Source organism: Lagopus muta, chromosome 21, assembly GCF_023343835.1.
Source record: "Lagopus muta isolate bLagMut1 chromosome 21, bLagMut1 primary, whole genome shotgun sequence".
In the NCBI taxonomy this organism is placed as follows: Eukaryota; Metazoa; Chordata; class Aves; order Galliformes; family Phasianidae; genus Lagopus; species Lagopus muta.
This window is the reverse complement of record NC_064453.1, coordinates 1410606-1437551: the sequence shown is the minus strand read 5'-3', so window position 1 is coordinate 1437551 and position 26946 is coordinate 1410606. Positions and strand designations below refer to the sequence as shown.

General features: G+C 40.9%; 3 protein-coding genes across 4 annotated transcripts in view; 2 read left to right on the top strand and 1 right to left on the bottom strand.

Annotated features, from left to right (window-relative positions):
- Positions 1–7826, top strand: part of LOC125703386 (probable glutamate receptor) — a 10379-nt gene extending 2553 nt beyond the window's left edge. Inside the window, exons 1-10 of one of the 2 annotated variants that reach the window (XM_048967780.1) lie at positions 202–1132; positions 1221–1252; positions 1797–1856; positions 1964–2143; positions 2326–2552; positions 3239–3336; positions 3829–4046; positions 4461–4686; positions 5291–5538; positions 6072–7826. In XM_048967780.1, coding sequence (XP_048823737.1) covers positions 1226–1252; positions 1797–1856; positions 1964–2143; positions 2326–2552; positions 3239–3336; positions 3829–4046; positions 4461–4686; positions 5291–5538; positions 6072–6173 — 1386 coding nt within the window. In that variant the 5' untranslated portion in view covers positions 202–1132; positions 1221–1225 and the 3' untranslated portion in view covers positions 6174–7826. Of the gene's footprint in view, positions 1–201; positions 1133–1220; positions 1253–1796; positions 1857–1963; positions 2144–2325; positions 2553–3238; positions 3337–3828; positions 4047–4460; positions 4687–5290; positions 5539–6071 lie in introns of those variants that run through there. The other variant, XM_048967779.1, reaches the window with a different exon arrangement.
- Positions 5840–26946, bottom strand: PANK4 (pantothenate kinase 4 (inactive)). Its single transcript, XM_048967770.1, has 19 exons — positions 26674–26946; positions 24620–24702; positions 24037–24245; positions 22019–22202; positions 21660–21752; positions 19815–19968; positions 18764–18945; positions 17221–17302; positions 15965–16065; positions 15358–15513; positions 14655–14767; positions 14078–14165; positions 13202–13353; positions 11717–11772; positions 11131–11180; positions 9774–9881; positions 9245–9345; positions 8692–8760; positions 5840–8229 (listed from the first exon to the last, which is right to left on the bottom strand). The coding sequence occupies exons 1-19, from the start codon at positions 26849–26851 to the stop codon at positions 8016–8018; spliced, it is 2373 nt and encodes a 790-aa protein (XP_048823727.1). The 5' UTR covers positions 26852–26946; the 3' UTR covers positions 5840–8015.
- Positions 26735–26946, top strand: part of LOC125703390 (transcription factor HES-5-like) — a 66809-nt gene continuing 66597 nt past the window's right edge. Inside the window, exon 1 of the mRNA XM_048967788.1 lies at positions 26735–26841. The gene's annotated coding sequence lies outside the window, so the exon portion shown is untranslated. The remainder of the gene's footprint in view (positions 26842–26946) is intronic.

Genomic DNA, 26946 nt, shown 5'->3' with positions numbered 1-26946 from the left:
AACTGTGGAGGACAGGGAAAAAGCAGGTTTTGTTTTAACAATAATGTGGAGTTCAGCACAAGAAAATGCAAATCCAAAGAATGAATAATACATAATGAATGAATACGTTGTTATATTTAATGAGAAACTCACAGTTTTGCTTGGAAGGGTAAAAGCACTCTAATTTCTTTGTTTTATCTTTTTTTTTTTTTTTTTTTTTTTTAATTATTATTTAGTTTTGGCTTTTGCACTGTGAATTCTTTGATTCCAGGGAGCAATAATGTTGCACACTCTAGGGAAAAAAAACAAACCATCCTGGGTAGTTAATATGCTATACATCCACACAGTTGTGCTTTTCATTCTGCATCTCAATTATTACAGTTTATATCTCTTGCAGATTTGGGGAGTTGAGGTATTCTGGGTGTTATGATAAAGGAAGCTGTGGATCAAATAATTCAACAGATTTTGTTAAGAGCTGTACATCGGAGCAAAGAGTAGAGCCAAAAGCTTAATTAATCTCATTAATAATACTTTTACAAGTGGATTTTTACTGAAGAGGAAACAGACAGAAGGAGGAGAGGTAATACGGAACAGCAGATCAGTAGCAGATCTGGTGACACTCAGGTGTTCTGCAGTGAATTTTCACAGGAATGGAAAGTCAGAGCAGCTGTAATTCTCGGGGAGAAAGCAATTGAATGAGGAAGAGGAGGATTTCTGCTCCAACGGTTGCAAGATGGTCTCCTTTGTCTGCTTTTAACAATAGGAACCTATCAAGAAACCTTTTTGTCTTGGAATTCAATGCTGATGAACTTCAGGTTGTTTACAGGGCTTTTCCTTAGGGGTGCAGAGGGGCTTTGGCAGGAGCTGGGAGGGGGGGTGGAGTGGAAATCTGAGTCGTGTGAAGCAGCAGGACTGCTGGCTTTTCAACTCATCAGGAAGGGCGATTCTGCAAAATCTGTTTTTCAATGTGTGAGTGATAATAATAATAGAGGTAGAATTAGAAACTTCTGCAGCCTGAATCTGTCTGTGTATGTTTCTGCCTCTGTTTGCTTGGCATTAATACTGTGCTGTGAATAAGGAAACAATCTTACAAAGTTACTACAAGTCAGCTGTACCGTGAACTTCTGAGTCCAAGGATGGTCATTCTGTTTATGTAAGTGAAATGAATTTATGAAAGTTCACTTTTAAGGAACTGTAAGCATAAACCCTGCAAGGAGTTGATTTTGTTGTTACTTTTTCAGGAGCAATGAGGAATGATGATGCTATGATTAAGGTATGTTGAAGTTCATTGATGCAGGCTTACCAATAAAGTCATATGTACAAAAGCTCTTGGATATTAAATCCAGAAATAGATGAATTCACAGCCTGCAATGTGTTTAATCTGTGAAGACAACTTTAGTAGCAAAAACATGAACTGTTCTGAAGTATTGGTGACCAGAAAGCATCTTCAGACTGTAAGGTAGATGCGTTCTTGAATTTGGTGTTTCATGTGAAAGTGAATTCATGTTTTTGCTTCATCTCCGGTTTCCTGCTGTTTTGTCTCCAGGAATTGCTCTCTAATGAGGCCTTAATTGGCTGCTAGCTGTTTTGTCAGCAGCACAAATTGATCTCTCTTTGGAAGACTATATGCACTTTGTACCTGAAGAATTGTGACAGCATTTAACGTGATTTTCTTTTTTATTTGTATGTTGACAACATGCCATAAAGTGTAATGCTTTTGATTGATTAATTACTGTCATGGAACACGCACACATTATAACATAAACCCTCGGTAAGCAGAGAAATCCAATTATTTTTCCTTTATTTTTTATTTGTAGGCCAATGACTTGAGGGGACCAGAAGAGAACCTTCCAGCTTTGACTGTCACAACGATCTTGGTAAGGCAGTAACAAAGCCCTGTAGCTGGGAGATAGCTGGAGTTAATTCACAGCCAGTCACACTGCAGACTGTGGTGGCATGTAATTGTATTTCCCTGTTTATGCAGGAAGATCCTTATGTCATGGTGAGAAGTGCAGAACTGGAGGGATACTGCATTGATTTGCTGAAAGCACTTGCTTCAATGCTTCACTTCAGCTATAAGGTGAAGGTGGTGGGAGATGGGAAGTATGGAGCCATCTCTTCCAATGGGAACTGGACAGGAATGATTGGAGAGATTCTGAGACAGGTAACTTTCATTTTATATTTGAGAAACTGCAGCATTAACAAGGAAAGGAGCCCAGGAGCTGTGCCTACATGGCTATTGGCCACGTAGGTATCTGTCCACTCAGCCTGGGAAGCATTCTGTTTTAGTGATACAAGACTTCAGGCAGGTTGGATGGTTGGTTATATTTTAACTACTTCTTACAGGAAGCAGACATAGCAGTGGCTCCCTTGACAGTCACATCAGCAAGGGAAGAGGTAATCTCCTTCACTACGCCATTCCTGCAGACTGGGATTGGAATCTTGCTTCGAAAGGACACCATCTCTCAGGAGATGTCTTTCTTCCACTTCCTGGCTCCTTTCAGTAAGGAGACCTGGACTGGCCTCCTATTTGCTTATGTGCTGACGTGTGTCTGCCTCTTCCTTGTTGCCAGGTACAGATGTGTTTTACAGTTTTTGCTCGAGTCAACTGCTTTCCCAGCTATGGAGAGATTTTTATTTTTAAGAAAGTACCAGGGTACATTTTGCTTTGAGAAACTTTCTGTACAAATCCAGAAGCTGAGCTAATAAAGCTTAATGGCAGATTAAGAGTAGGAACTCCCAATGAAAATCACCGTATCTCTTGATGTGGATTTTCCACTGTTGTCAGAAGGACTGTGTGTTTGTGTTTCAGCTTTTTTGTTCACACTTTTTTTTCAAAGTTGTTTTTCCCTCTGACCATATTCCTTGGCACAGTCCTTTCTCCCAGAGTGTTTTCATGCACTCAATCCTACACTGAATTTTGTGGATGAATTTCTTTCCCCTCCCTCCTTTCCCAGGACATTCACTTTTCTCCTCCTCTCTTCATGAGGCTGCACTAACACTCTCTGCATTTGCAATTTTGAACAAAAGTTCTATTACTGCTTTTCCTGTTTTATGCCCAGTCCTGAGCTTTCAGTGTTGCAAGTACTTGAGGTATTGACCAGGAGCATTTTTGTCTACTAGATAAACTGGGCTACAAGTAAAGGAGGACCTCTGATGGAAAGATAGGGCATTTCCAGGCTGTCTGCACTGCTGCACATCATGCTGCAGGATTGCTTTTTCCTTTAGTGTCTGGTGTCATCCTGTTATTTCCTCATAGGCTGAGCCCTTATGAATGGAATGAACCAAAGAATGAAGAGAATCACTTCACCTTTTTAAACAGCCTCTGGTTTGGAGCAGGAGCGCTCACATTGCAAGGTGAGCTGGGAGGAGCTGATTGCATATCCAGTACATATGTGCATATGTACTGTGTATGCCCAGTGCATATAGAGTGCTGTACTGTATGGTTGGGTGCTGAGGGAAAGGATGATAAATAGGGACTCTTGGCAGTGCTAAAACAGAGATGTCTTGATTAGGGACTTGTGCAGGTGGCTGGCTTCATGTGAGCACTGCATGTTTTCTGCTGTAACTCTTGCTCCAGGACTAACCAGTGCCCTTATGTTTTGTACAGTGGAGTCTTTTTTTTTTTTTCTTTTTTTTTTTGGCCAGTAGTATTACTTTGGCTCTGCATAGCATGCAGCATTGATGCTATTCAAACCAGCCACTGAGGGCTTTTTAGGCCCGTGTGTTCCTAAAACAGCTGCAAAGCAGCTTTCGCAGGTTGGCATGTTTAAAAAGTTTTGTGCTGGCTTTATCTCAGGCAGTCTCTCTCACCACCCGTACTTTCTGTCGGCTCCATTGGGCTCGCAGGTGTCACCCCTCGGCCCAAGGCGTTCTCTGTGCGGGTCATCGCTGCCATCTGGTGGCTCTTCACCATAGCTTTGCTGGCTGCTTACATCGCCAACTTCACCGCGCTGTTGAGCTCTGGCAGCGAGCAGCTCCCGATCCAGACTTTTGAAGATCTTGTGAAGCAAAGGAAGCTTGAGTTTGGGACACTGGATGGCTCCTCCACTTTCTACTTCTTTAAGGTGCAGAAAATTTAATTGTGCACGTACATGCCTGCCTTAGAAGTGCTAAAGTGCAGTCAAGCTGTCTGCACATGGGTCTTACAGCACCTTCTCCTCTGTAGACTGTGTCAGTTCTCCTGTACTTTAATGTGATTGGTATATATTGTTTTCTTATCTCTTCTTTCACCTTTTCTCTGACAGAGAAGCATGCAGAAGATTTTGTGTTAATAGTGTATCCTCTCTTAAGACAGTGGTACTAGTCTTCAGGGGTTATTCTTGTGTACCTTGAACATAAAGTGCTAGAAAGATGGTAATTTTAATTGGAGGGCTGAAAGGTAAATGGTTTTAAGCACTCTTATTCATTAAATATTTTCAGTCACTGCACATAGGCAAATATTTTTCTGGATAATTGTTTCACACGTTGCTTTATTGCAGAACTCCAAGAATCCCATCCATCAGATGATCTATGAATATATGGACAAGAGACGAGACCACGTTTTAGTCAAAACCTACCAGGAAGCAGTTCAACGTGTGATGGAATCCAATTATGCCTTCATTGGTGAATCCATCTCTCAAGACCTTGCAGCCGCCAGGCACTGCAATTTGATCAGAGCCCCTGAAGTTATTGGAGCCAGAGGATTTGGCATTGCCACTGCCCAGGGTGAGTCACTGTGTATGACTTCTGTCCCACTTCTCCACTTGGATTTTGTGGGTTTGAAATAGTTTGTTAGAGCAAAGAGCCTGGAATAGCTAAATCCTGAAACTCAGAGGCTTTTTTCTATGCATCAAGTGTTCTATGTACTAATAATCCACTATGAACAAATTGTTAACCAGTTATCCAATATTTTCATTCAGTAAATGAATTATCACTAGTGCTCGCTCTTATTTTGAACAGCAGCTTTTAAAAATTCCCACTGCCAATGATACCAGGTTTGGGTTTTTTTTTCCTGTTTTTTCCTCCTGCTCTGTGGTACCAAGAATGCAGAAGAACTCTTAATCAAATTTGTTCTCTTGTAAGCATGACTGATAGTATTTTTCAAAGACTTCAAACTGTCATTATTCTGTTAGTGGATAGGATAGGAATGGTTGTTATCTAGTTATCCAAGAAAGCACTCAGATTATTTTGCTGCACTCTGCAGAAAGACCGTTTGAAAGCTGGAAGCAACACCCAGCTAACCCTGCTTTGTCATGTAGTAGCAGGCTGATTAGAAATGTTAGTGGCTGTGACCTCTCTTACGTGCTTTTCTCTTTCATTCTGCTGCCAGCATCCCCGTGGACTAAGAAGCTGTCAGTTGCTGTCCTCAAACTGCGCGAATCGGGTGATCTTGACTATTTGCGTAACAAATGGTGGGAGTCCAGCTGCCTTCACCAGAGCAGAGACAGATGGAGCCCCCTGCAGCCCCAGGCTCTGGGTGGGCTCTTTCTTACTCTTGCCATTGGCCTTGCATTAGGAGTGATTGCAGCTATGGTGGAGCTGTCAAATAAGAGCAGACATGCTGCTGGACATGTCAAGGTGGGTGACTGTCACCATCTCTGTCTTCCTCTTGGGCTCCCTTCTGTTCAGTGTGGGCATTAGTGCTCCACTGGGCGGAATGCTGGCTTTCTGACCATGGAAATCTTGTTTGTCTGAGGAAAGAAATGTAATGGGGAAAATACATGCTATGTATTTACTCTTTAAAATCCTTGCTACGTTGTTCCTTGGGCTATGTGACAGTTACGTAGCCTAAGCAATATAAAATTTTTAAAAACCTTAGAATTTTAAATAGCAGCATTTACTGTAATGCAGACAGACTGCACTCCAATACTCCCATGTGTACAGAGGACAGTAAATCATCAATAACAAGTTTATTCTCAAGTATGGCTATTCTCAAGTCATTTGACAAGCAGGAAAACACGTAAATAAAACTGCACTAGAATTTGAATGTGTATTTTGGTGTTCTTGTTCTCCCATCCACTGCACTGAAAGTCTAGTGAACATTTAAAAGCTGGATTCTACAATACAGAGAAACTTATCCCCCTTTTTTTTTTCCCCCTCTTCTTTTCCAGAAATCTTGTTGCTCCATTTTCACAGAAGAAATGTGCACTCGTCTACGTATTAAAGAAAATACAAGACAAACCCAGGAGACTTCAGGGAGGGCCAATGCTTAACAAAAATTCTTAAGGAATGGGCATATATTGTGGTTCTACCATCTATATGTCATAGGAGCTACATCACTGTAGGAAGATATTTTTCTGCAAGAGTAGAGTGTTAGTTTCCTAATTACAAACACAGTACTTCTGGATTGATGGTGGAGCTGGTTATAGAACAAAACCAAGCAGCTTGGAAGAATTTGAATTGATAAGAGGGAGAGTGCAACTGCTAAAATTAAGGGAGGTTAAGATGGGTGATCACATCTATATTTAATTTAGAAGTTTACCACGTAAGTGCAGAAATGCCTGCAGGGGGATAGGTTAATATGAAGCCTCTGCATACTAATTATAGAATGAGGTGCAATCTTGAAAATTAAAGCTTTTATCTGACTCTTCTAATCAAGAATAACTGCTCCTTAAGATTTTAATTTTAAATAGAATGTATTTTTGCCTCCTTCTAGGCAAATGATAGTGATCACTGTGAAAGTCATTTCTGAATCAGAAAGGACATTACTGATGCATCCATCCCAATAATGCAGGATTTAACTGTATTCTACACAAAGGCCTAAAATCTGAGAAAGGGAAGCCTTACAGTTAAGGAACTAGATTTAAGAAAGGTCTGTTTTCCATCAGAAGATATGTTTCCTTGTTTAGCTACAGAGGACAGTTTGTCTAGTTAACTTGACTAGGAACTATTTAGGAATAAGATTCATACTTTAAATCCAAGAGCAGTAGAACATGAACACTGGCAAACAAAATCAATTAAAGTACAAATTCAGTAGGCAAGGATGAGTAACGGGCATTTTTTGTTATTTTCTTGCTGTCAGAGAAGAATCTTTGAAGTTCATGGGGAATGGTTACTTTGGTTACATATTAAATAGTTTTCTAATTAAGTTGTTTTTCATTTCAGAGGTGGAATGGCTGATGCACGCACAGGCTGTTTTGCAAATTCAGGGTTAAATAACTGCATTTACGTACTGCGCAGCTGATGGAGCAGGGCACAAATTCAGTTCCTTAGAAGTGGTTTTAACTGCACTGCATCAACAGAGAGACTAATTCCTCTCTGTTCCAGCATTAAATAACTGAAGGAAACAGAAATTAACATGTCTGTGACAGGGATACAGCTGGTTGTTCCTGAATAAAGTGTTCAGATTCACTGAATGCAATGCAGACTTAAACTTCTGATTACTGCTAAGTAATTTAGTATGGATGCAGCCTGCCTCTCCCCCCCCTCAGCTTGTTAATAACAGTGGAAGCAGTAGGAGTTAAGAGTTCTTTAACTGGTGGTAGTGCTGTTCAGTTATCTACTGTGTGCTCTCACATTGTGACAGTTCTGTTTTAAATGCAGCTGACATAAAGTTCGTTAGAGTAGGAGGTGGATCAGTCCTCGACCAAATTAACTGCAAAGAGCATGAGACTGTTTAGGTAAGTTTAAAAGCTGACATGGAAAAATACAATGTCAGGTTGACTTAGCACTTTAAAAACTATTTGGTATGTGCCATGTCAGTGCTGGCAGAGTAGGCAGAGATGTATAAAAAAAGGTTTCATTGACATTTAAATATATTTCTATATGAATGTCTCACAGAACAAAAAAATAAAGTCTTTTCATCACAAATACTGAATCATTAAAATAAACACTTACCAAAATAAACAATGAGTGATATACATATATATATTTGGGTGTGTATACTATAGAGTGAATCATATTGTTGCTTTTTAAGTCACAAAAGCACAATATAAATATGGAATTTCCTGTGACCTCTTTTCCCTGTTGTAATAAAAATACATTCTTTACAGTTAAAGTAAAACTAGTGCAAGTCCATTCTGCTGCTCCTGTTCACCCAGCTGACCAGATCTGTATCATTTACATGGCACTTCATACTTGAAAATGACGCTGAATATTTTCCCTCCAAGGCGATCGGCAAGCCAGGAGTTTTTGATAACAGCAAGCTTGAGGCTCTCACACTTCAAAGCCGCGTAGTAATTGGTGTGGATGGCACGACCCATGCCTTCAATGATAACCAAGTCTGTCTTCCGTTCTCTGACCAGCACAGCCAGACCTTTATCCAGGCGGCTGAAATGAGAGGTATGGTTAGAAACAGTCATCCTTGCACTGCAGTTGAAAAAGCAGATGTTCTGAGGGTCCTGTCACTTCTAGGAAACGTGGCAGGGTATGGAACTACTGATGCCAATAACCAGTAACACCTTAATCAAAATAAATGGGATATATAAAAATATAGTTTTAAAAGCTTCATTAAGTGTGTGCAGAATTGGGATTTCTGAGAAAACACGGGTTAAGTTCTGTGTCCAAGAGAGAACGGCAGTTAAAAACAGGTAACATGAAGTGCTTCTTACAGTCACGTGGATTACTGACAGCATGTAATTGCTGAACAGCAAAATGATAAACAAGCTGTAGAGCAACTAGTAAGGCTTCATCAGCATTACAAGTCTGTAATGCAGACCAACTCAGTCATTTTTGTGAAGGGTGGCTAAGGTATTTCAGCACACAGACAAAGTGACAAACTTGCCATTATACCTCAGATCTAGACAAGGAGAACTTGAACCCGTCTGGACCAACAGCAGCTTCTCTTCCTTCAGTGCAGATCTTTAATTGAAAATAGGAACAAACAAAAAGTTACAGTCATGTAAATATGGTAATGAGCCAGGAAGAATATCTGAGTATTCTTTGCAAAGGCTTCTTTTCCTGCTAGGAAATCACCCAGAAACACACTTCCATGAGCAGCAGGTTATCTAGTCAGCTACCTGTCCTCTACAGGAAACAGGCTGGAAATAGCATATATTTCCCTCAAATTTTTTTTTTAAACAAATAAAATACACTATTTTAGTAGTTTGAGTCCTTATCAGGGATGATACTGACAAGAAGCTGATATGTATACTGTTAAATATAATTAAGAACTGCTTTCTAAATTTTTTGCCATAATTGAAGCGAGTCATCGTTTGTACTTTACTTCTAGTTGCAGATTTCAGACAGTAATGAACACAAATAAGGAACTCCATATGTAACCAGGAGCTTGCTACTTCCTTCTGTGCTTTTTAAGATACGTTATGAAGACTGTTTATATGCTTACTGAATAACTGGATCCATTGCTGCTATCCGTTCAGCAACGATCAGGGATTCGCTGTAGGTGACGTCATTTAGAGCAGGGCCAGAGTTACAAGCCAATATAACCTAAGGCAGAGATGTCAAAATAGTTTATTGATGAACACAGTCCATATACGGTGTTAGAGCTGCCTGTCTGTTTGAACACTGCCTTTTTCTGGCTTATATAAGAACAGAATCAAGAAAAGAGAAAGCCTGAAGGCCTGGTCCTTATTTTCTCCTCAAACTAGCCAACTACTCCAGGTGTTCTGACATTACAGATCCTCCATTAGAAAGCTTAGCTCTGACCTAACCCCTGCTCTGCTTTGCAGTAAACTTAGTTAAACCTCAGACTTCCAGGAATTTAGGAACAAGCTCACTGTCTCAAATTAGATCACTCCCACTTTAGGTGCTATGAGCTGGTCTCATACAGTGCACTGCCAGAAGGTATTTAACAAACCTTTCACCAGTTACAAAAGCTCCATTATGTATTGCCTGTACAATGAAAAACTACTTACCTCTGTTCCTCTAGAAAGAAGCTCTCTAACAAAAGGAAAGACGCCTAAAATTATGTCTATTCCACTGTTATCTGCGAAAATTAAGGCACATTTATGAGGGGGACCCTCCTGCAAGAGAAAACCAATGCATTTAGGATTGAGTTCACAGTTCATTTCACAGACTAGTTTGTATTATTTAGAAACACCAGTTTTAAGACCCAAGATTTTATAGCCCTGTATTTATCTAGATCTATTTGATGAGCATAGCTCATCAAAACTTTACCTACCCTTATTTTAAGTGAAATCAGTTTCTCTAACGCTGTCTTTGCACAATTAATTAAAACTGTTTATAGCCACTTAACAGCACTTTTTCAAACTCCATTAATTAAACCTATAACAGCCAATTAAACACGTCTGACTCCAGCAACTGTGAACATGAGCTTCCTTCAGAGGGGTGGTTAGGCTTTGAATCACGTTTTGTTATGCCATGCAGCTGGAGAATACCATTCTCTAGAATACAAGCAGCAGCATGGATAGCTGCCTGTGTGGTTTTTAGGGTAAACCTACCTTTGTGGCTGTTATAAGCTAGCATGCTGTAGGGTAAACAGGATTCCCTTCTCCAGGAAAGGGGAGGATGGACTGCTGGGGGCAGTGACATCCTAAAATAAAAAGACATTTCCTATTCTCCATTAACCTTTAGTTTGTCCTAAATCTGATGTTATGAAATGCAGTTCACTCCAGGTTGTACCAGTAGAAGAACTTCTGCGGTGAATACCATGTAATTTTTAAGAACAGTTTGTCAGGATGCTGCTTTTTAGCAGTGTTGTGGAGGAATAACTGACACTTGTTTTAAGATGTAATATCTAATGATTTGTAGCAAATTCTGTCCATCATTTCCAAACCTGATGAAATAGCAGCAGACATCCCACAGAGGGAAAAAAAACCCACAACAAAACACGTTGCTATTACTTTCAGAAAGCTCCACATTTTTGTCATTTTTAGCCTGGCTACTCAGATGAAGGGACAATCCAAACATTACATTTGGATTCAATTTTTCAAAATTCCAGGTCTAGTTAAACAGAAATAAGTGCCCTGATAAAGAAGGGACACTACAGTTATGCTGGAAGAGCTTTGAAAGCAGCTGGATTCCAAATGCTGCAGTTCCTGAAGAAAGTAAGCCAGGAAGCTTGGTAAGTGACAAAATGTCTGTTTTATTTCTGTATGGTATGATTGCTGAATTATTAGTGCTGCACTAACAGAATTTGTTTTGAGCTGTCTGAACAGGGCTATGTGAAACGTTAGAAACAAGCTTAATAGGGTTGTTCCATGAGTAATGTATTCAGTTACTCAGTGATCAGTGGTAATTCTGGACTCGTACCTTCAGCCGCTCTAGCCACTGACTGTAGGAATCTTCTAACCAGGGACGTTCTGTGTCACAGACAAAATTGTATTAGCATCACTTTTAGGCAAAGAGTAAATCTGTACATTATGCAAAGCAGGAGGTGTTTCTTTAAAGATATGGAATATTTGAACTCAGATTTTGAATGTTAAGGAGTTCCTGAACTCTTAATTATTGGAAGTTCAACTACAGTGGCCTTGGAATAGAATTTTTCTGATAGCAATAGAGTCATATGAGCAAGCTCTCATAATGGCTTGTTCTGAGATGGCTGGTGCTGCTGTTCCTTGGGACACTTGCTAAGACAGGACTGGAACCATTACAGGAAACAGCACAGGCTATTCAGGATATTCTGAGCATTGGGGCAGCAGAGAGGTTTTTGGGTTCCACTTTGTTTGGAACACAAAAAACAACATTCAACTGAGACTGCATTTCAGATAAACTGGCGAGTGCTACTGAGTCCTTGTCACAAGCAGAACTGCCATCTTAAATACCATCACACTCTTCTTTACTCTCTTATGAACACAATATCCAGATCTAACCAACACTACAGATCTCCCCCCTATACCTTGCAGTTTTGACTTGGCTTCTTCAAATCCAAATTGTGGCTCACATTCCAGAACGCTGTATCAGAAGAGAAATAAAGGGTACACAGTTAAGTAACTTCAGCTCACTTAATTTGAATACTTGCATAGCAGGCTGTTGGCAATTTTATTGCAGGATTATAATTGGGAGTATGGACAGCTCCAGTGACTGAAAAATAGATCCACCCTTAAAAACAAAAGGCTTGCATGTACATTAAATTAGGGAGTTAAATTGGGGATTAGCAAGCACTACTCTATGGGGGGAAAAAAAAAAACAACAAACATTTGGATCTGCAGATGACCATAAATATAGTAATGATCTAAACTATCATAGCCATAAAACAACACTTTACAAAGTTAAATCTGGAGATCTGTCTACAACATTTTGAGTTGTATTTGTGTGTAGGCAGGAAAAAAAGAAATTAACTAAATACAGGTTTTAAAAGCCATTCCTATTGGCTGCATGTATAGAGAAGTAGCTTCAAACTTAGCTGGTGATGAGGATGTACATAATGAGGCTAGATTCTAAGCTGCCAGTTAAAATATTACTCCACGTGGGCAGTGCTTGCCAGTCAAGTCTCATAAAGTGCCTTCAGTCCAATACCAAGTGATGTTTAACTCTTAGCTTCTTCCTCGAACAGAGGGAGAGCTACATTTAGACAAGTGGCAACCAGACTAATTGCTGTGACTGGGGTCAGTTCAAGTTTCTGCAGTTGTGGGCAGCATTAGAACGCAGATCCAAGTAGCCTCAAATCACCTTGTTTTGAATTGACTTGCATTTTTTTGTTATTTACTCATGAGGGGAAAACTCCTCAAGGATGCAGAAAGGGAAAGGAAGCGCTGAATGTTTGCTGCCAAACAGTGCCCACCTCCCCTACTCTGCATTATCAACCCCACAGAAAGAGGTAAAATCTAGAAGTACAAAAACAAAGATATTTCAAAACTGACAGCATTTACATCCTTTTCTGAATTTATGGCTGCTGACAGGATATATGGAAAGAGAGCTCTCAAAATGGCAGTAGAAATGTATGCTGATCGAAAACAACTGGGATTTAGTTATTTTAAGAGACCACCAACCTGGCTTACAGCCCATTGAATATACACTGATATCAGGGCAACTGGGGGTTACAGAAAGAGCACATTTTCTACTATAGGAAGATAATATCAGCTTAAATATAACACATACTCAAAAGCAGAGCTAGTAACAGTGCTACAAAGAGCCAGACTGCAATATTAGGTGGTCTGTCATTTAATTCAAACATTCAGTGATGTCTGCCAGATTTTAAGGGTGGAAACAAACTTTGCTGCACCGCAATAATGCTTGCAAATGAACAACCAACATATGATTAAGGTTAAATACAAACTACAACGAGATTGGTGCATTTCATTATTTCTACAACAAAAACAAAAAACCAACAGTTGGATATTCTATATCTTAAAAGGGTGCTTTTAAAATATTTAACACCTACTCTGAGACTGCTTTTGCTCCCCAGTCAAAGACATTCCCCGCAAGAAGTCCTTTCACCAGAGCAAACTGCCTCTCCTCCCAGCCTAATGAATCCAAAGATTCGATTACGCTTTGAAAACATTTTAAGGCTATGCCATTTTCTTTCTGCTTTACCTGTAAGAAAGACATGAAACATCGCATTTATGGACAAAAAATCCTTACCCATCATTGGCTGTCTCAGTCCCAAGACCGCGTTCAAGCATTCTCCTCTACGTTCATGGCCTCTAATGGACCAACAAGTTACTGTTATCAGCATGCTTAGTACCAACAAGAAAAAAGTTCCCTGGGATTCTAATAAACAGCTTTATTAGTGCTAGCATGTGTTCTGTAGTCTGAGAATTACTTGTCTTAATACAGGAGAGGTATGGTAGATCTTGGGCAGACGGGGAGTGGGAGAATGGACACAAAAAAGAGAGACTTAAGTAGCAACATCAAAACCAGGTAACCTGGGTGAGAAGGCTTACCACTAGCAGTTCTGCAAAAGATGGGAAAGTGTGGGTTGTTCTAATTTTTGCATCAAAAAGTTCATCATCCTACATGCTTAAAGACTCTTGACCCCTCTTCTATCGCCAATGAGCTCAAATGTTACACAGCTAGTTCTTTTTTATAAAAAAAGGGACTGAGTGCCACCTTTACATCAAGATCTTTTGTTGGCACTATCTTATCTGAATTACAAAAAAGGAAAAAAAAGCAATCAATAACTGTCCTGAAAACAGCAACAACCAACCAGTTAAACTGTTAATGTCTTGTATGTAAGCCATTACTTATACAAAGCATTCGAGTACAGAACAGTGCCTTGATCTCACACTGCCTGCCCTGTAAAGCAAGAACAGCTTACCTTCGAATAAGGATCCGGAAAATTGAACTCGTTTAAACAGTGTTCCCTTGTATCCAAAAGACTTCTAACTGTTAAGGTGCCATATGCACTTTAAAAAGGAGAGGGGAAAACAGATCAACTACTTCAAACAGAAAAAAAAAAAGAAAAAAAAAAATTTTCTCCTGTTTTTCCATTAATAGGATGAATTCCAGACAGGTACAGCATGTAAGACAAACACCTCAGTTAGAAGTCTTCACATGCCACAAGTGCTGAATACTGCCACTAAGTGGTACATCTATTAAATGGATTATTTAAATACAGAGAGGGAAAACGTTCAGAGTAAAGATGCCAGGTACCATTTTTAGTAACTTGAAGACCTTTAGTCATTTTTGTGCTGAGATAGATGGAATTTTTCTGTTAAATTCTAATGTTTTGTTCAGAGGACCTGACACATCAATTTGTTACTGCCTTCAGCCTACTTAGCTTGAAGCTTGCTCTGCTTAAGAACAAAAGCATTTATGTAGCTTAGTTGGCTTTTAATTTGCTCTGCTCAGCAGAGGTGGCCAGATTACAAACGCAGGGAAACAAAGACACTTACAAAGGCTGCTGTCTGAGTGTCTGGAGCTTGTTCCAGTACTTCTGTCGGAACTTTTCGGCTCTCTCAGGTGCATCAACAGAATCTGGCTGGCTGGCTGCAGCACGCTTTGCTACCTGGTAGAGAAATGAGGCACTGGAGTTACCACTTCAATTCTTCCTTCTGTGCAACTGACCTGAAGCTCGGGATGAACAGCAACCCCTCCATCTGCTCTATTTTTCTGCTCTTGCACACTCACTTGTCCCTCCCACACAGCATACTCCAGCTTTCCATTAAGCCAACCACCAAAGAGTAATTTTAAACACCTCTTTCCTTCCTAAACATTTAAAGTTGGTGTTTTTTTTTTTTGTTATTACTGCTTTTTGGTTTTTGAACACTGTGCTTTCAGAGGTGAGCCACAAGTTCCACCTATTTAGAGAAGGGTAAAAACAAACAAGAAAAAAGGATGAGGGTGCGGGTGCACATCAACACTCAGTGTTCATTCTTTCTCTATGACAGTAAGGTCAGGTCAATGTGTTCTCCTAGTGTTTTTCCCAGCCCCCAACTCAACACTTGTGAAGTTTCTGATTTATATTTTCAATTAAGAGACAGGGAAGAGGTACTTATTTGCAATAGGTTTGACATACAGGTGCACTGTGTTGGTTGAACAGCTTGGTCCACATGAAGTATGTGCACCACTTGTAGGTACAACTCCTCTGATATTTACCCCATCCAACGCCTCCTCAAAACAAGTGAGCCAGTATTTTCTGGCCATGGCATCATCTGTGAGGTCAACAGTGTCTGGAATATAGGTTGATGGGTCCTTCAGCAGTGGCAGGTTAACCAGCGGTCTCTCCAACCTATCCATTTCAAACATGTCAAACTAGGTGAAAAACAAAAGATTTATTAGAACTTACTCAGAAATTGATTCACTAGAAATTAAACAAGCACAAGGCCTACAGAAGCCCATTCTCAGACAACTCAGGATTGCAGACAACTGCACGTTAGTATATGCAGCCATTAACAAGACATTCTATTGAATCTGTCAGTCAAGTACAGTATTTCAACTGTAGCAAAGCCAAGCTACCTCAAAGAAAGGGCAGCAGCAGCAGCAGGCTGTCTCTCTCCTTTAGTGATGCTGAGCAAGACAAAGTAGCAGGCACAGTCTTTTAAGAAATATCATGTCAAACCATCACACGTGACTTAAGGCACCATGTCAGCCACTTCTGGTAAAGCAGCACGGTCCCAGGGGTAAGGAGCAACTAGATTTTAAAATAGCCATCTAAGTTCAGATCTAAGTGCCAACACTCATTTTAGGAAAGGCAACCACATACTGTACCACTCCGGGTCCTCTGCATGGGGTAGACATCAGGTGATGTGCTCATAAGACCAGAACTCCCAGCATAATTCTCTCCCCAGCTATATTGATTTGGATCTAGAAAAGAGAAAGAGAGAGACACATAATCTGAAAATAAAACTGAAAATACTCACATGAATGAGTCTACAGCCAGCATCTCTACAGAGAAGCTGCTCCACTGCAAAAGCCATTTCTCTTTGTCTTTAAAAATATATTTATTTCTTCCCCTCTAAGTCCCAACAGTTATACTTTAACTACTTGCTGAATCATCCAACTCTAAAGAACTTCAAATGAGACAAAAGATTACAATTCAAAAAGCATTTTTTTCTTAACCCCTTTCTTTTCCTAATCATTAAGAGCTATTGAAGAAATCCTGTTCTTTAAGCACTATAGATGGCTAAAGCTTCTATTATTAGAGAGTTGGTTTTTTTGTTTGTTTGTTTTTAAATGTCCATCATTAACAGAATAGATTGCAGAACTCTCAGAGCACAGTGTAAGCTTCACATGAGCACTGAAGTTACTTTCACATTTTTTTCTTTAGAGTTTCTGGAAGTTGAGACGTTTGCCATATGGCCAACAGAACAACAACTTTCACACCTGGGCAGCTCTGAGCTGAGTTCCTTGCTGTTATCTATGGAGTGGTACAAAATGGCTTCCACTGTTCTGAGATATATGTGATATTTACTAAAGCTAAGTACCATAACAACCTGTGATTTGTTCCACTATGATGAACGTACTGAATGGCACGTAGCACAAAGAGAAAACAAGAAAATACAAATGGCAGAATTCAACCAAAGCATCCTACACCCAAAGAATGCTCGAAAGAATTGTCTCATTCTTTATAAACATTTATGAGGCTTTTCACTCTCAAATGAACACAGTTTTGAGATGCTGTTCTTCTTCAGTACATTAACTGAATTCAAAAGCTGGCCTCTTTAAGAGGAAGAAAGTTCTCAAACTCAATTTCCCTGATTTGATTTAGAGGTATGACTGCAGAAATGCAGAAAAGAGAAGAGCCAAATCCTGCTGGATTCTCAGAGGCAAGCAGGAAAACAGTGAGAAATTATCACACCCTTGCCAAAATATATAAAGCAAAGCCCAGCATCTGTGTTTATTAGTGCCAAATGTGTTTATCTAGGCAACAACTTACATGCAGCCTCTTAAGAGAAACTTGGACATTACACTGACATTTCAGAACACAGCATATACAGAACATAGCAATGCTGTACTTACTGTCTTGTTCAGCTCCTTTTAAAAATGCCCCAATGGCTCCCAGGTAGCCTTCATGTCTCAGGAACAATGCCTGAACCTCTCCCTGCCACAATATGAAACATTGCAATTGGATGGTCCCTGATGGCTAACATTACTTCTTTGTCACTAGATTTACACTTAAATTTAATAGAAACAACTAGAAGATGATAATATTCATTTGCACTACACTCTAACACATTCAGTAACTTTAATGGTGCACCAAAAAATGGTGTTTCTGAAAGACAGCTTCAGGAGGAACGGCTAACATACATCATTCCACAATTCTAAGACAGCTGGAAAAAAATTACATGCAGAAGTGGTGTGTATTCTAAGCCTGCACAACCACAGAAGCAGAGGGAAGCCAGTGCTTCACTAGAAAAGACTGCTGCATTATTCCATGAGTACTCAACTCCTCTTGCTTGAACAGGCTGAAAATGTAAGACCATCTGATTTCCAGGTCATCAACATAAACGTGTCACTGTGCATCCACCACACCCACACCACTGGTTATTCTATTTCATACTGAACATGCAGCAACATCCAGTCACCCTGTATATTATCACAGACAAGCACTTTCCCCATGAATTCAATCCAGTTTAAGTGTTAACAGGAACGGTAGGCAGAACAGGATCATCCCCCACCTAACACCCTTAGTTTTCTTATGGTGAGACGTTGTCCCCTCTGAAGGAAAATAAGCTCTGTCTACAGCAGGTCATGTAGGAAAAGTTAACACTGGGCTTAGCTGCAGTGAGGAAATACATAATTCACAGTGAGATTTTGTACAGATAAAACTGTGCTTACAAGAATCTAAAGCTGTAGCTTTCTTGAAACTCAACCAAGTTCTTACCCTAACTTGCAGAAAGACTGCAAGGTTAAACAAGGGGAAATACAAGCATTTTATAGGAGTCTCTTGCCTGAAGCACTGAGGAAAAAAATAAGTCATCAATTCTGTAATACTTCAGTATGCAGTGTGATGGTGGAGGAACTGATCCACCTGTAACGAGCTGTATGTGAACTTTTAGATTAGACCATTGTTCCACTGAAATATCTTTAGTGTTTGCCACAGCTTCAAAAGCTGCAAAGAATTACAGCTTGCTTCCTTTTCCAAAACAAATTAAAAATATATATACATATCAACCAACCAAATATTACTGATGCTAGTTGCTAACTATCTCAGCAGAGCAATCCAACATTGCATAGCCTGGGGGTGAAAAGAAATAGGTGAAGTCAGCAAGAGGAATTGAATAATAATGGTAGCTATCTAAACAAATATAAGAGCCCAATCCTTGGCAGCTACAAGACACACTGTCTAACAACCACCAAACAAATAAATACACAGAGAGATAGAGGCCAAACAGAACTCCTAGGAAATTCACATTTGTTTTACCCTCCCACAACCAGGCCCTGCCTTTCCTACCTAACCCCAGTCCTTACTGAACGTGAGACTTAGCAAAGCCTCCCAATCACCTAGAAAAGATGCCTAGGCACATGAATCTGCAATTAGGAAAAATTCTGTTTCCATTACCTTTGAGAAGAAGTTGATACTGAAGGTTATTGTGCGCATGGTAACAGGGTGACCCCGAATAAAGAATCCTCCAAAATATATTTTATCTAAGTTATGGAGTTTGGCATAGAGGCAGGCAAGCTGACCAATGTCATTGCTGATCATATGGAGTAAACTTTTTGCCATATCTTCTTTGGAGAACTCTTAAAGGAAGGAAACGGTGAGCCAAATTAGTACAGCCTAAGAATGCTCAAAATGTTTTTACATATATACATATATATATATATTTTTTTTTTAAGCAGAGGCCCTACAGCCAGGGCTGAAAAAGACCAATCTGAAGATAGAAAACACCAAGCCTCCATAAAATATAGCCTGAAAGAAACCTGCTTGAAAGGCCAAGAGTAAATGGCATTGACTCAATTTCACCTTTTTAGGAAAGGTGGATCATCTCTCCATCTAGATGTGTGATGCACTGCAAGTATTTTATTATGACACTACAAAGAAAGCTACAAATTTCTGCCATACATCTTTTTCTGGACAAACAGAGCCAATTATATTTCCCACATGCATAAATTTACATTGGCAAACTTACGACAGATATTTTTTTGTTTGCCTAGACTTCCAGAATCCCAAACTGAAAATCCAAACATCTGCTTGCAAGGCAGTCCCACTTAACACACTTATTCAATAAAATACTGTAGGCAAAGTATGTAGGTGAGATCATGAGAAGGACATGAAAAGGTGGTTATTTTTCAGCTCTACTTGTTTGAGAACACGACAAACATCAGACACCCAAGGGCCAGGGGAGATGGTTGCATTTCTTCTCATTAGTTTCAAAGAACTCCAAACAAGTGGAGCAGTGCAGGCAGCAGTCCACATCCCCTCTCAGCCCACATGCATGACATCAGAAAATGGATATGGCAACACGTATTTTTGCTGATAAAACTGGCAACTATTTTTCCGTCCTTTTAAATGTCTGGAGGAAGTTTGTACAAGTAGCAAATCCAATCTGACAGGCAATAGAGGGTATTATTTGCATGCAAATCTTCAGTAGATATTTCTATACTAATACCTTTATCTGCTGTAGTGGATTTCCCAAAGCTGCTTGCTATCAGGTTCCCACTTAGCCCCAGGGTCTGGCAGGCGCCTCCATACACATCTTTCACCAGCATGTCTACATTTGTGTGCTGTCCCTTGGAAGCAAGTTGCAGCAATTCATCAAATTTCTGAGGATGAGAAGCAGAGTTACTGCAAGTATTCAAGACAGCCAGAGATCCTTGCCCACACGGCAAGAGTTGTGAAGCATTCTTATTGACAGAAAAAAATATGGGCTTTGGCTTGGAACCAACCCTGCCAGTAAAAGAGGCATCACTTCTATCTGGAGTCCACATCTTATCACTGATCTTAAGTGGAGAGCCTTTAATGATGAAATGCACAACTATCCTCTTAAATGATCTGCAGAGGGGTTGGATCACAGGATCGACCTCAGTCATTCTGTGACTCTAACCTGCAAATATTTTGTTGCATGTTTCCTGAGAACTAAAGGTTGAGTGCAAGATGAATCACGTTGTCTAAATTGTCTACCCTGCAGTAATCTGGAGAACTGAAAGCTCTCTGGCAAAATGATGTCATCCAGAACTGGTACAGCATTAAGTAAAGCACAATTTGCCAACTTCTCTCCTACATGCAACCCCAGTGAATAAAGAATTAAAACTAGGTGGAAAAACAACTTTATCCAACACCACTGAAAGGATTATAATATTTCAGCAAGTAAATCACCAAAAAGTTATCCCAGTCTAGCACCTTTAATCTCCAGATTAATGCATATGAAACAGAACCTTCACATATCTTGTCTTGGAATGAAGTCAGCAGCACAGCAAGTAGAGTGAAGTCTTCTTGAGGCAAACAAAAATATAAGATTAAAAAATGAACAGACAAAGTCTGCCTTTACAGATGCAGAAATGCATGGATGTCCCTGAGATTAAGCTTTAAAAAAAAAAAAAAAAAAACAACAACAACCCTGCATCATCCTAATAGCTTGTATTATGAATTTGCTAATGCTAATTCCCACTTCTACAAATACATTAAAAAAAAAAAGAGCAGACACTGTCATGTTCCAGGATTTCTTTTTGAAATGCATCAAACAAAATATTCTGAGTACGGGTCTTCCCTTTGACATTTTCTTATCTAGTGGCTATGTAACTCTAGCTTTTTCTACACTGGTGACATTTAGTGACTCCTATTTAAGTCACATGCAACTCTGAGACAGGAAAAAACACCATGATTGAAGAGCTGAGCTAGGCACAGCAGTACGAGATCAGGCCTGATTCTGGCACATCACCAACCTGAGATTTAAGCGCTGAATCCCTGAAAGTGAAAAGAATAACAGAGGTGCAATTCCCCTTCCCTACTCTCACACATTTTGCAATAATTAAACACTCTGTTTTGCTCCTATGGATGCTCCTGCAGACTCAAACAGAATCACTATTTTGCCACAGAGCATTTAATCACTTTTGTCCATGCATTCTACCTGTATCCTTTTGCACGTAAAGCTCCCCTTTATGCTTCAGAAGCATTACAGGTATGAACATAAACCAAGCATTCAGCCTTTATCTAACAGTCCAGGACCACACGCTCCTCATGGAGGTCATTAGAATTGTCCCAAGCACTGCAAAACTGCCCCTTTTCTCTCTGTACAAAGACAGCAGTTCTTATATAGAAGAATGCTCTGCAAGAGAGACACATACACATTTTTCCACATCTTCTACTGTGCTGATATTGGGCTTCTAATTTCCCATACAAATACCACATTGAATCATCATGTCTCCCTGTTTAAAGCGTTTGGCATTCCACTATTTCAGGCTTTCTCTCAGCATTTTATATATTCACACGCTCCTTAACATTGAGGTTTCGATACCTTTGTTTTAGTGAGCAGTGCTCCAAGACCCCAGAAGGTTCCACCTCCAATTGAGCTCCCTCCTATCCATTCAAATTTGTCTTCTGATTCTACCTGTCAACAGAACAGAGCACAGTTATCTAGAAAGTCCTATTTTACTGTATGATTTGTAAAGATTAACTACAGTAAGGAATGGAAAAGCATTTCTAACTCTGTAAGAAATTGAAAGTTAAAAAAAGAAGTGATTTTCATTCTAAGTTTTGTGTCACCCAAGAAGAAACAGTGACAAATTTAAAATTTTAAAGTTTCAGCTCATCTTCATCAATTCTACAAAACCCAAAACAAACAAAAAGACCCAACAGATTTTAGCAGCCACTCACCTTCACTATTGAAACCCCAGAGCCAATGTTCACCAGTAAGTATGGGAAAATGTTTGGGTGATTTGTCTGAAATCGGAACTCTGTGTCTGAATCCTTCTGGTATGCAAACACTTCATGGGGGATGTTCCTCAGCAGAAAGTTGCATCCTTTGATCAGGCAGGTCATCACATCTTCTTTATCTACTCTGAAGTGGGGAAGGGAAAGGAGCTTAGAAATGTCACAGCCTCACTGATAACCAAGCGCTCCTTCAGAACATTCGTTTTAAAGACTTTACAAGTCTTTACATGCAGCAAAAGTCCAGATCTTTTAAACCACGAAACCCAGCTTTGCATACACTCCACCATTCAACTTCAGTGCCAGAACACGCAGACCAGAGTGAGGCTGTAGTTACACAGTCGCTTTGATCTTCATTAATCTTCATTAATCGTTCCTCAGTAAAATGCTCCTGCTCCTGTTTGTGTCTCCATCACTGCTCCAGTGCTCACACAGCTACGTGTGCCCATGTGATACAGCAGGCCAGGAAACCCATCTGGCAGTTAACACAACACAACTATTTTCTAACGTGGCCTAATAATCTATTGCTCTTCCCATGCTTTCTTAAGAAGGGAGAAAGACTACAGCATCATTTCCACTCATTTATGGCAGATCACGATGACAGCAAGCAGCCTGCTGCTGGGATCTCTGAACACACAGACACTTCATGAGAAGAACAGGATCTGAACAGTGAATCCCTGAGCAGGGAAGCTCAGATAAGGACGGATGTCAGAGTTAGCCAAAGGTTACTTCTGCAAACTTCTGTATCTAATATGTTGTTACTGGTGTGTGCTAAATTTCTTAAATGAAGTATCAAAAACCTTTACTAAAAACACAAAAGCAAAACACAATTAAACATCTCGACTCATACAGAATGCTTTATGTTTCTCAGGAAAGAAAAGCTGCTTGGGGACCAATCAAGTCTGTTTCAACATGTCAGCAGAATTCTACCCATCAGAAAAAGAAAGTTATGCAAAAAAAGCAGTGTAAAAGGAGACGAAGAGAGTGCCTTAGAAACTGGGTAATATGCTGTGTGAGGTAACATTCTATACTGCTGTAAGTGAATGATACAATTATCTGTACTTACAGCAGCTTTTTTAGCATATGGCTTTTGATAAACGTGTGTGAATGGTGAACCCTTCAGTTTCCTGCAAGGCTCTGCCTCTGCATGAAGTACAGGCAGGATCTATGCAACAAATTACTGTGTTGTTTCAATTATTTACCTTCTGAGCATGCTCAGAAAAATAGTAGAATAGTAGTTTTGTAACTGTGACTTCAGAACCCAGGTAGCTATAAGTATTAGGTAGATACAGAATAAAAAAAAGCTTGCCAGCAATATCTTGGCTTTTAATAATACAGCCTTCTTGTAGATAGCATCTTTGGATTTTAAGTAATGACTCATAATTAAAATAAATACACCTCATCACAGTATCTGATCAAAGATTCCCAATTAAACTTGTTTGTAACAAACTTATTTCCTGCTTGCTACAGCTCAAATACTGTACTTTATATACAGCTGGAGGTTTTGTGCAGTTGGATGATGACTGAAAGTTCAACAGCACTGACAACTAGGGTAGCACCACTGAAATGCTGCTAGCTGGGAGGTGAAGAGTAAAAAAAGATCATCTTAATACAGAGTAATTTAATTAAAAAACAAACAAAAAAATGCTATTGCAAACAAATCCCTTCAAGAAAGGCTTTGATAACATCATACTTCCTCCTTCACTGCCTTTCTCCTGAAGCTCCCTGGCTTTCCTGCAGACCTCTGCCCTGCCAGTTAATGATGCAGTATCCTTTTGCAACTCCTGCTCACTAACTACTGGGTTCAGCCCGACCTGACCAAGATGCACACGTGTCCTCCAGCCTCCACTTCTCTATGCAGATGGCTTTTAGGGGAAGAATGGCAAAGTAGAAAGTTTGCCCGCTATAAGGCAGCCAAGTGTCACTTCAACGATACTGAACTCACTTTAAACAGTTTCACTTACTTCAACCCCAACTTCTTCTCAATAAGATCTTTAAATTTATAGGCACCACCACCTGTAGCTTTGATGACTTGAGTCTCTGTATTGACAAGATGGTCTTTGATGAAATCTAGACAAGTTTCGATATAATTGTTCTCAAACTTGATGAAGTGCAGGCGAGCTGTTATCTCCTCCTGAACTGATATTTCATACAAAGGTTCGTTTTCTATGTCCTTTAAAAGAAAACAATTAAAAATATATGGTAAATTTTCTTCCATGCATGGAATCAAAACACGTATGAAACAACAGTTTACACGTTTTTCAGAAGTACCATACTGATCTGTCTAGAAAGTAACTATTTCAGACAGTAAGTGTAGCAATCTAAGCACCAGCATGGTGAAAGCTAGAAACACAATGGAGATTGCCCAGAACAGAGGCATTACAGAAAGTCAAACTGAGTAAACTGCAAATAATGTTTTGTATAGAAAGAAGCACTAGACAGCTTTCAAAGACTTCTGTTGTACTACGAAAAGCCCAGTACCTTACTTCCAGTTCTACCTTTGTTATGAGTCAATCTCATGCAATTCATTAATGATGCAGTCCTTACCTTTCCAGAATGATCAAAGGATCTCACTCTTGCCACTTTGTGCTGCACAGTTGAATAATAAGCCAACTTGGTTAATGAGCCACCTGTTAAAAGAGATGACAACTTATGATTAATGCCTCACCTTACAGCAAACAACCTAACTTATGTTTATGTACGCTTTACCTAAGAGTTTTTAGCTGAGTTCTCTTCTTCTAAAGCCAAATACAATTAAGCTAAGTGCATAATGTAGTAATCAAAGAACCCTTGTCTTAAAACCTGGCATAGTTAGTGGCAAATGACTATGTGAGAAGAACTCCAGGAAATCCACATAGAGCAGCTGATGCATCTTGTTTCTGTTCATCTCCAGCCATCTCCACAAGTTCTTACTCATCTATACCACCACGTTTGCCTGCTCTACAGGTAGCAGTTGAAATACTCAGCTATCTGAGCTGAGTAAATAACCGAACTTGATTTACTCATTTTTCTTTGGGCAAATCAGTACCTGCTGTCTTAAACAAGTGGATGTTTGAGCTTGAACATACAGAGCTGTCAAAATGTTTGTTAAAACATGTGCTTTTTTCTTTCCTCAGAAATAGGGGAGGTATGAGGAGAATCCTTTCAACCTCTCACGTATTAAAGTATCAGTAAGCCTCATAAAACAGCTGCTGTGGTTGTTGGAGGAAAAAACAATTTTAACTCAGATAAAAGTAGCATGGGCTGCAAACCAAGCACCCTTATCATATAGAAAGACAGCTTTAACTTTGTACTCACGTCTCAAACGTGACTACAAGGCACTCTGAAGGTCCGTACTTCTCAGTGCTACAGTTCTATCCCATAGCTGTGTTTAAATCTGTATGCATAGCTGGCCTCTGGCCAGAGATCTGGCACACTGCCTTCTCAGTACGTGTGTGCAAGACCAAGCAAACAATTATAACCAGCTTCTGGTTAAAACCCGAGTCCTACCAGTAAGAAGTCTGTCAGTTCATAACATAACTGCTAAGTGCAGTGGTCCTAACTCTGCTGCATTACAAATGAATGTAATCAAGGAATGCAGCTTGAAAACTAATCTGCTGGTGCCTGTAGCTTTGCCTACAAAGCAGTGCTACAAACATAGCTTGTCTCTTCCATAGTGCTGAGATCAACATGGAATTTTTCAGCAACCTAGGAGAAAAACGGAAGGCATTCTCCAGCAGTGCTCAAGCGAGGTCAGTGCAGAGCAACCCCCGGCAGACACTTATAGTAACAAAAGCAATAAAGCTTTCCTGCCCCCAGATGTTATTTCAGGGCACCGGGCAATGCTGTAACGTTCGTGGTACACAAAACCCGAAGCTGCTGATCGCCTACAGGTGAGGTTTTTCTTCTTTAAAAAGCAAAACAGGGACAACAAAAAAAAACCTCAGTGATTTTGTGTGCTACGTGGAGAAGCTTTCCTGCAAACCTTGTGGGAGAGAAACCGCTTGTGTTGACCGCAGCATTCTGTACAACAGCAGCGGGCCGTGTGAAGGGGCACTGCGGTTCACAGCTCTCACAGCGCGGCCCCCACCAGGGCTCCGCTCAGCTGTGCCGCACCCGGGGCCGTTCGGGCCTGCTGCCACCGAGCAGCTCCCGGCCCCGCCGTCTCGTGGGGAGCAGCCGAGCCCGCGAGCTCCGCGGAAGAGCAGCCCGCGTCCCTCAACCCGCCGGGTTCTCCTTTCCTCGCCCCTCTCCGCCGCCAAGGGCAGCCCCGCACTGTTCCCAGCTAGGCTTCCCCCCCCCCTCCCCCGCTGCCCATTACCGCCGCGCGGGGCACGCCGGGAGCTGTAGTGCTGCTCTCCGCCCGCGCAGCGCCGCCGCCCGGGGACGGGACTTCCAATCCCGTCGTGCCCCGCGCCGCCCCCTCGGCGCGTTGCGTGATGGCAGCTGTAGTCAAACTCTGGGGCTCCGCGGCGGCGCGGGCAGCTCGGGGGACTGCATGGGACTGCACGTCCCAGTGTGCCCCGCGCGCCAGAAAGAAACGGGCCCCGGTGAGTCCCCGCAGCGGGGAGAGAGCCGTCGCCCTTCCCCCCTCCTCCGCGCCACCGTCCCCGCCCGGTTACCGATGTCGATGGCGAAGCGCTTGGCGTTCTCCAGGTTGCGGAAGATTTCATCAGGCGGGAGGGTGATGCTCTTATCCAAACTGCCGTGCCCGCCGCTCCCTCTGCCTCCCCGCTCCGCCATTTTGAACGCTAGCCCCGCTCCTCGCCCGGCCTCATCGGTATGCAAACGTATGTGCATAGATTTGCATGTTAACGAGGCGGGGCGCGTGGCTGAGGCAGGAGGTGAGGGGCGTGCGTGCGCCGAGCAACGGCTGCCCTGTGCGCGTGCGCGGA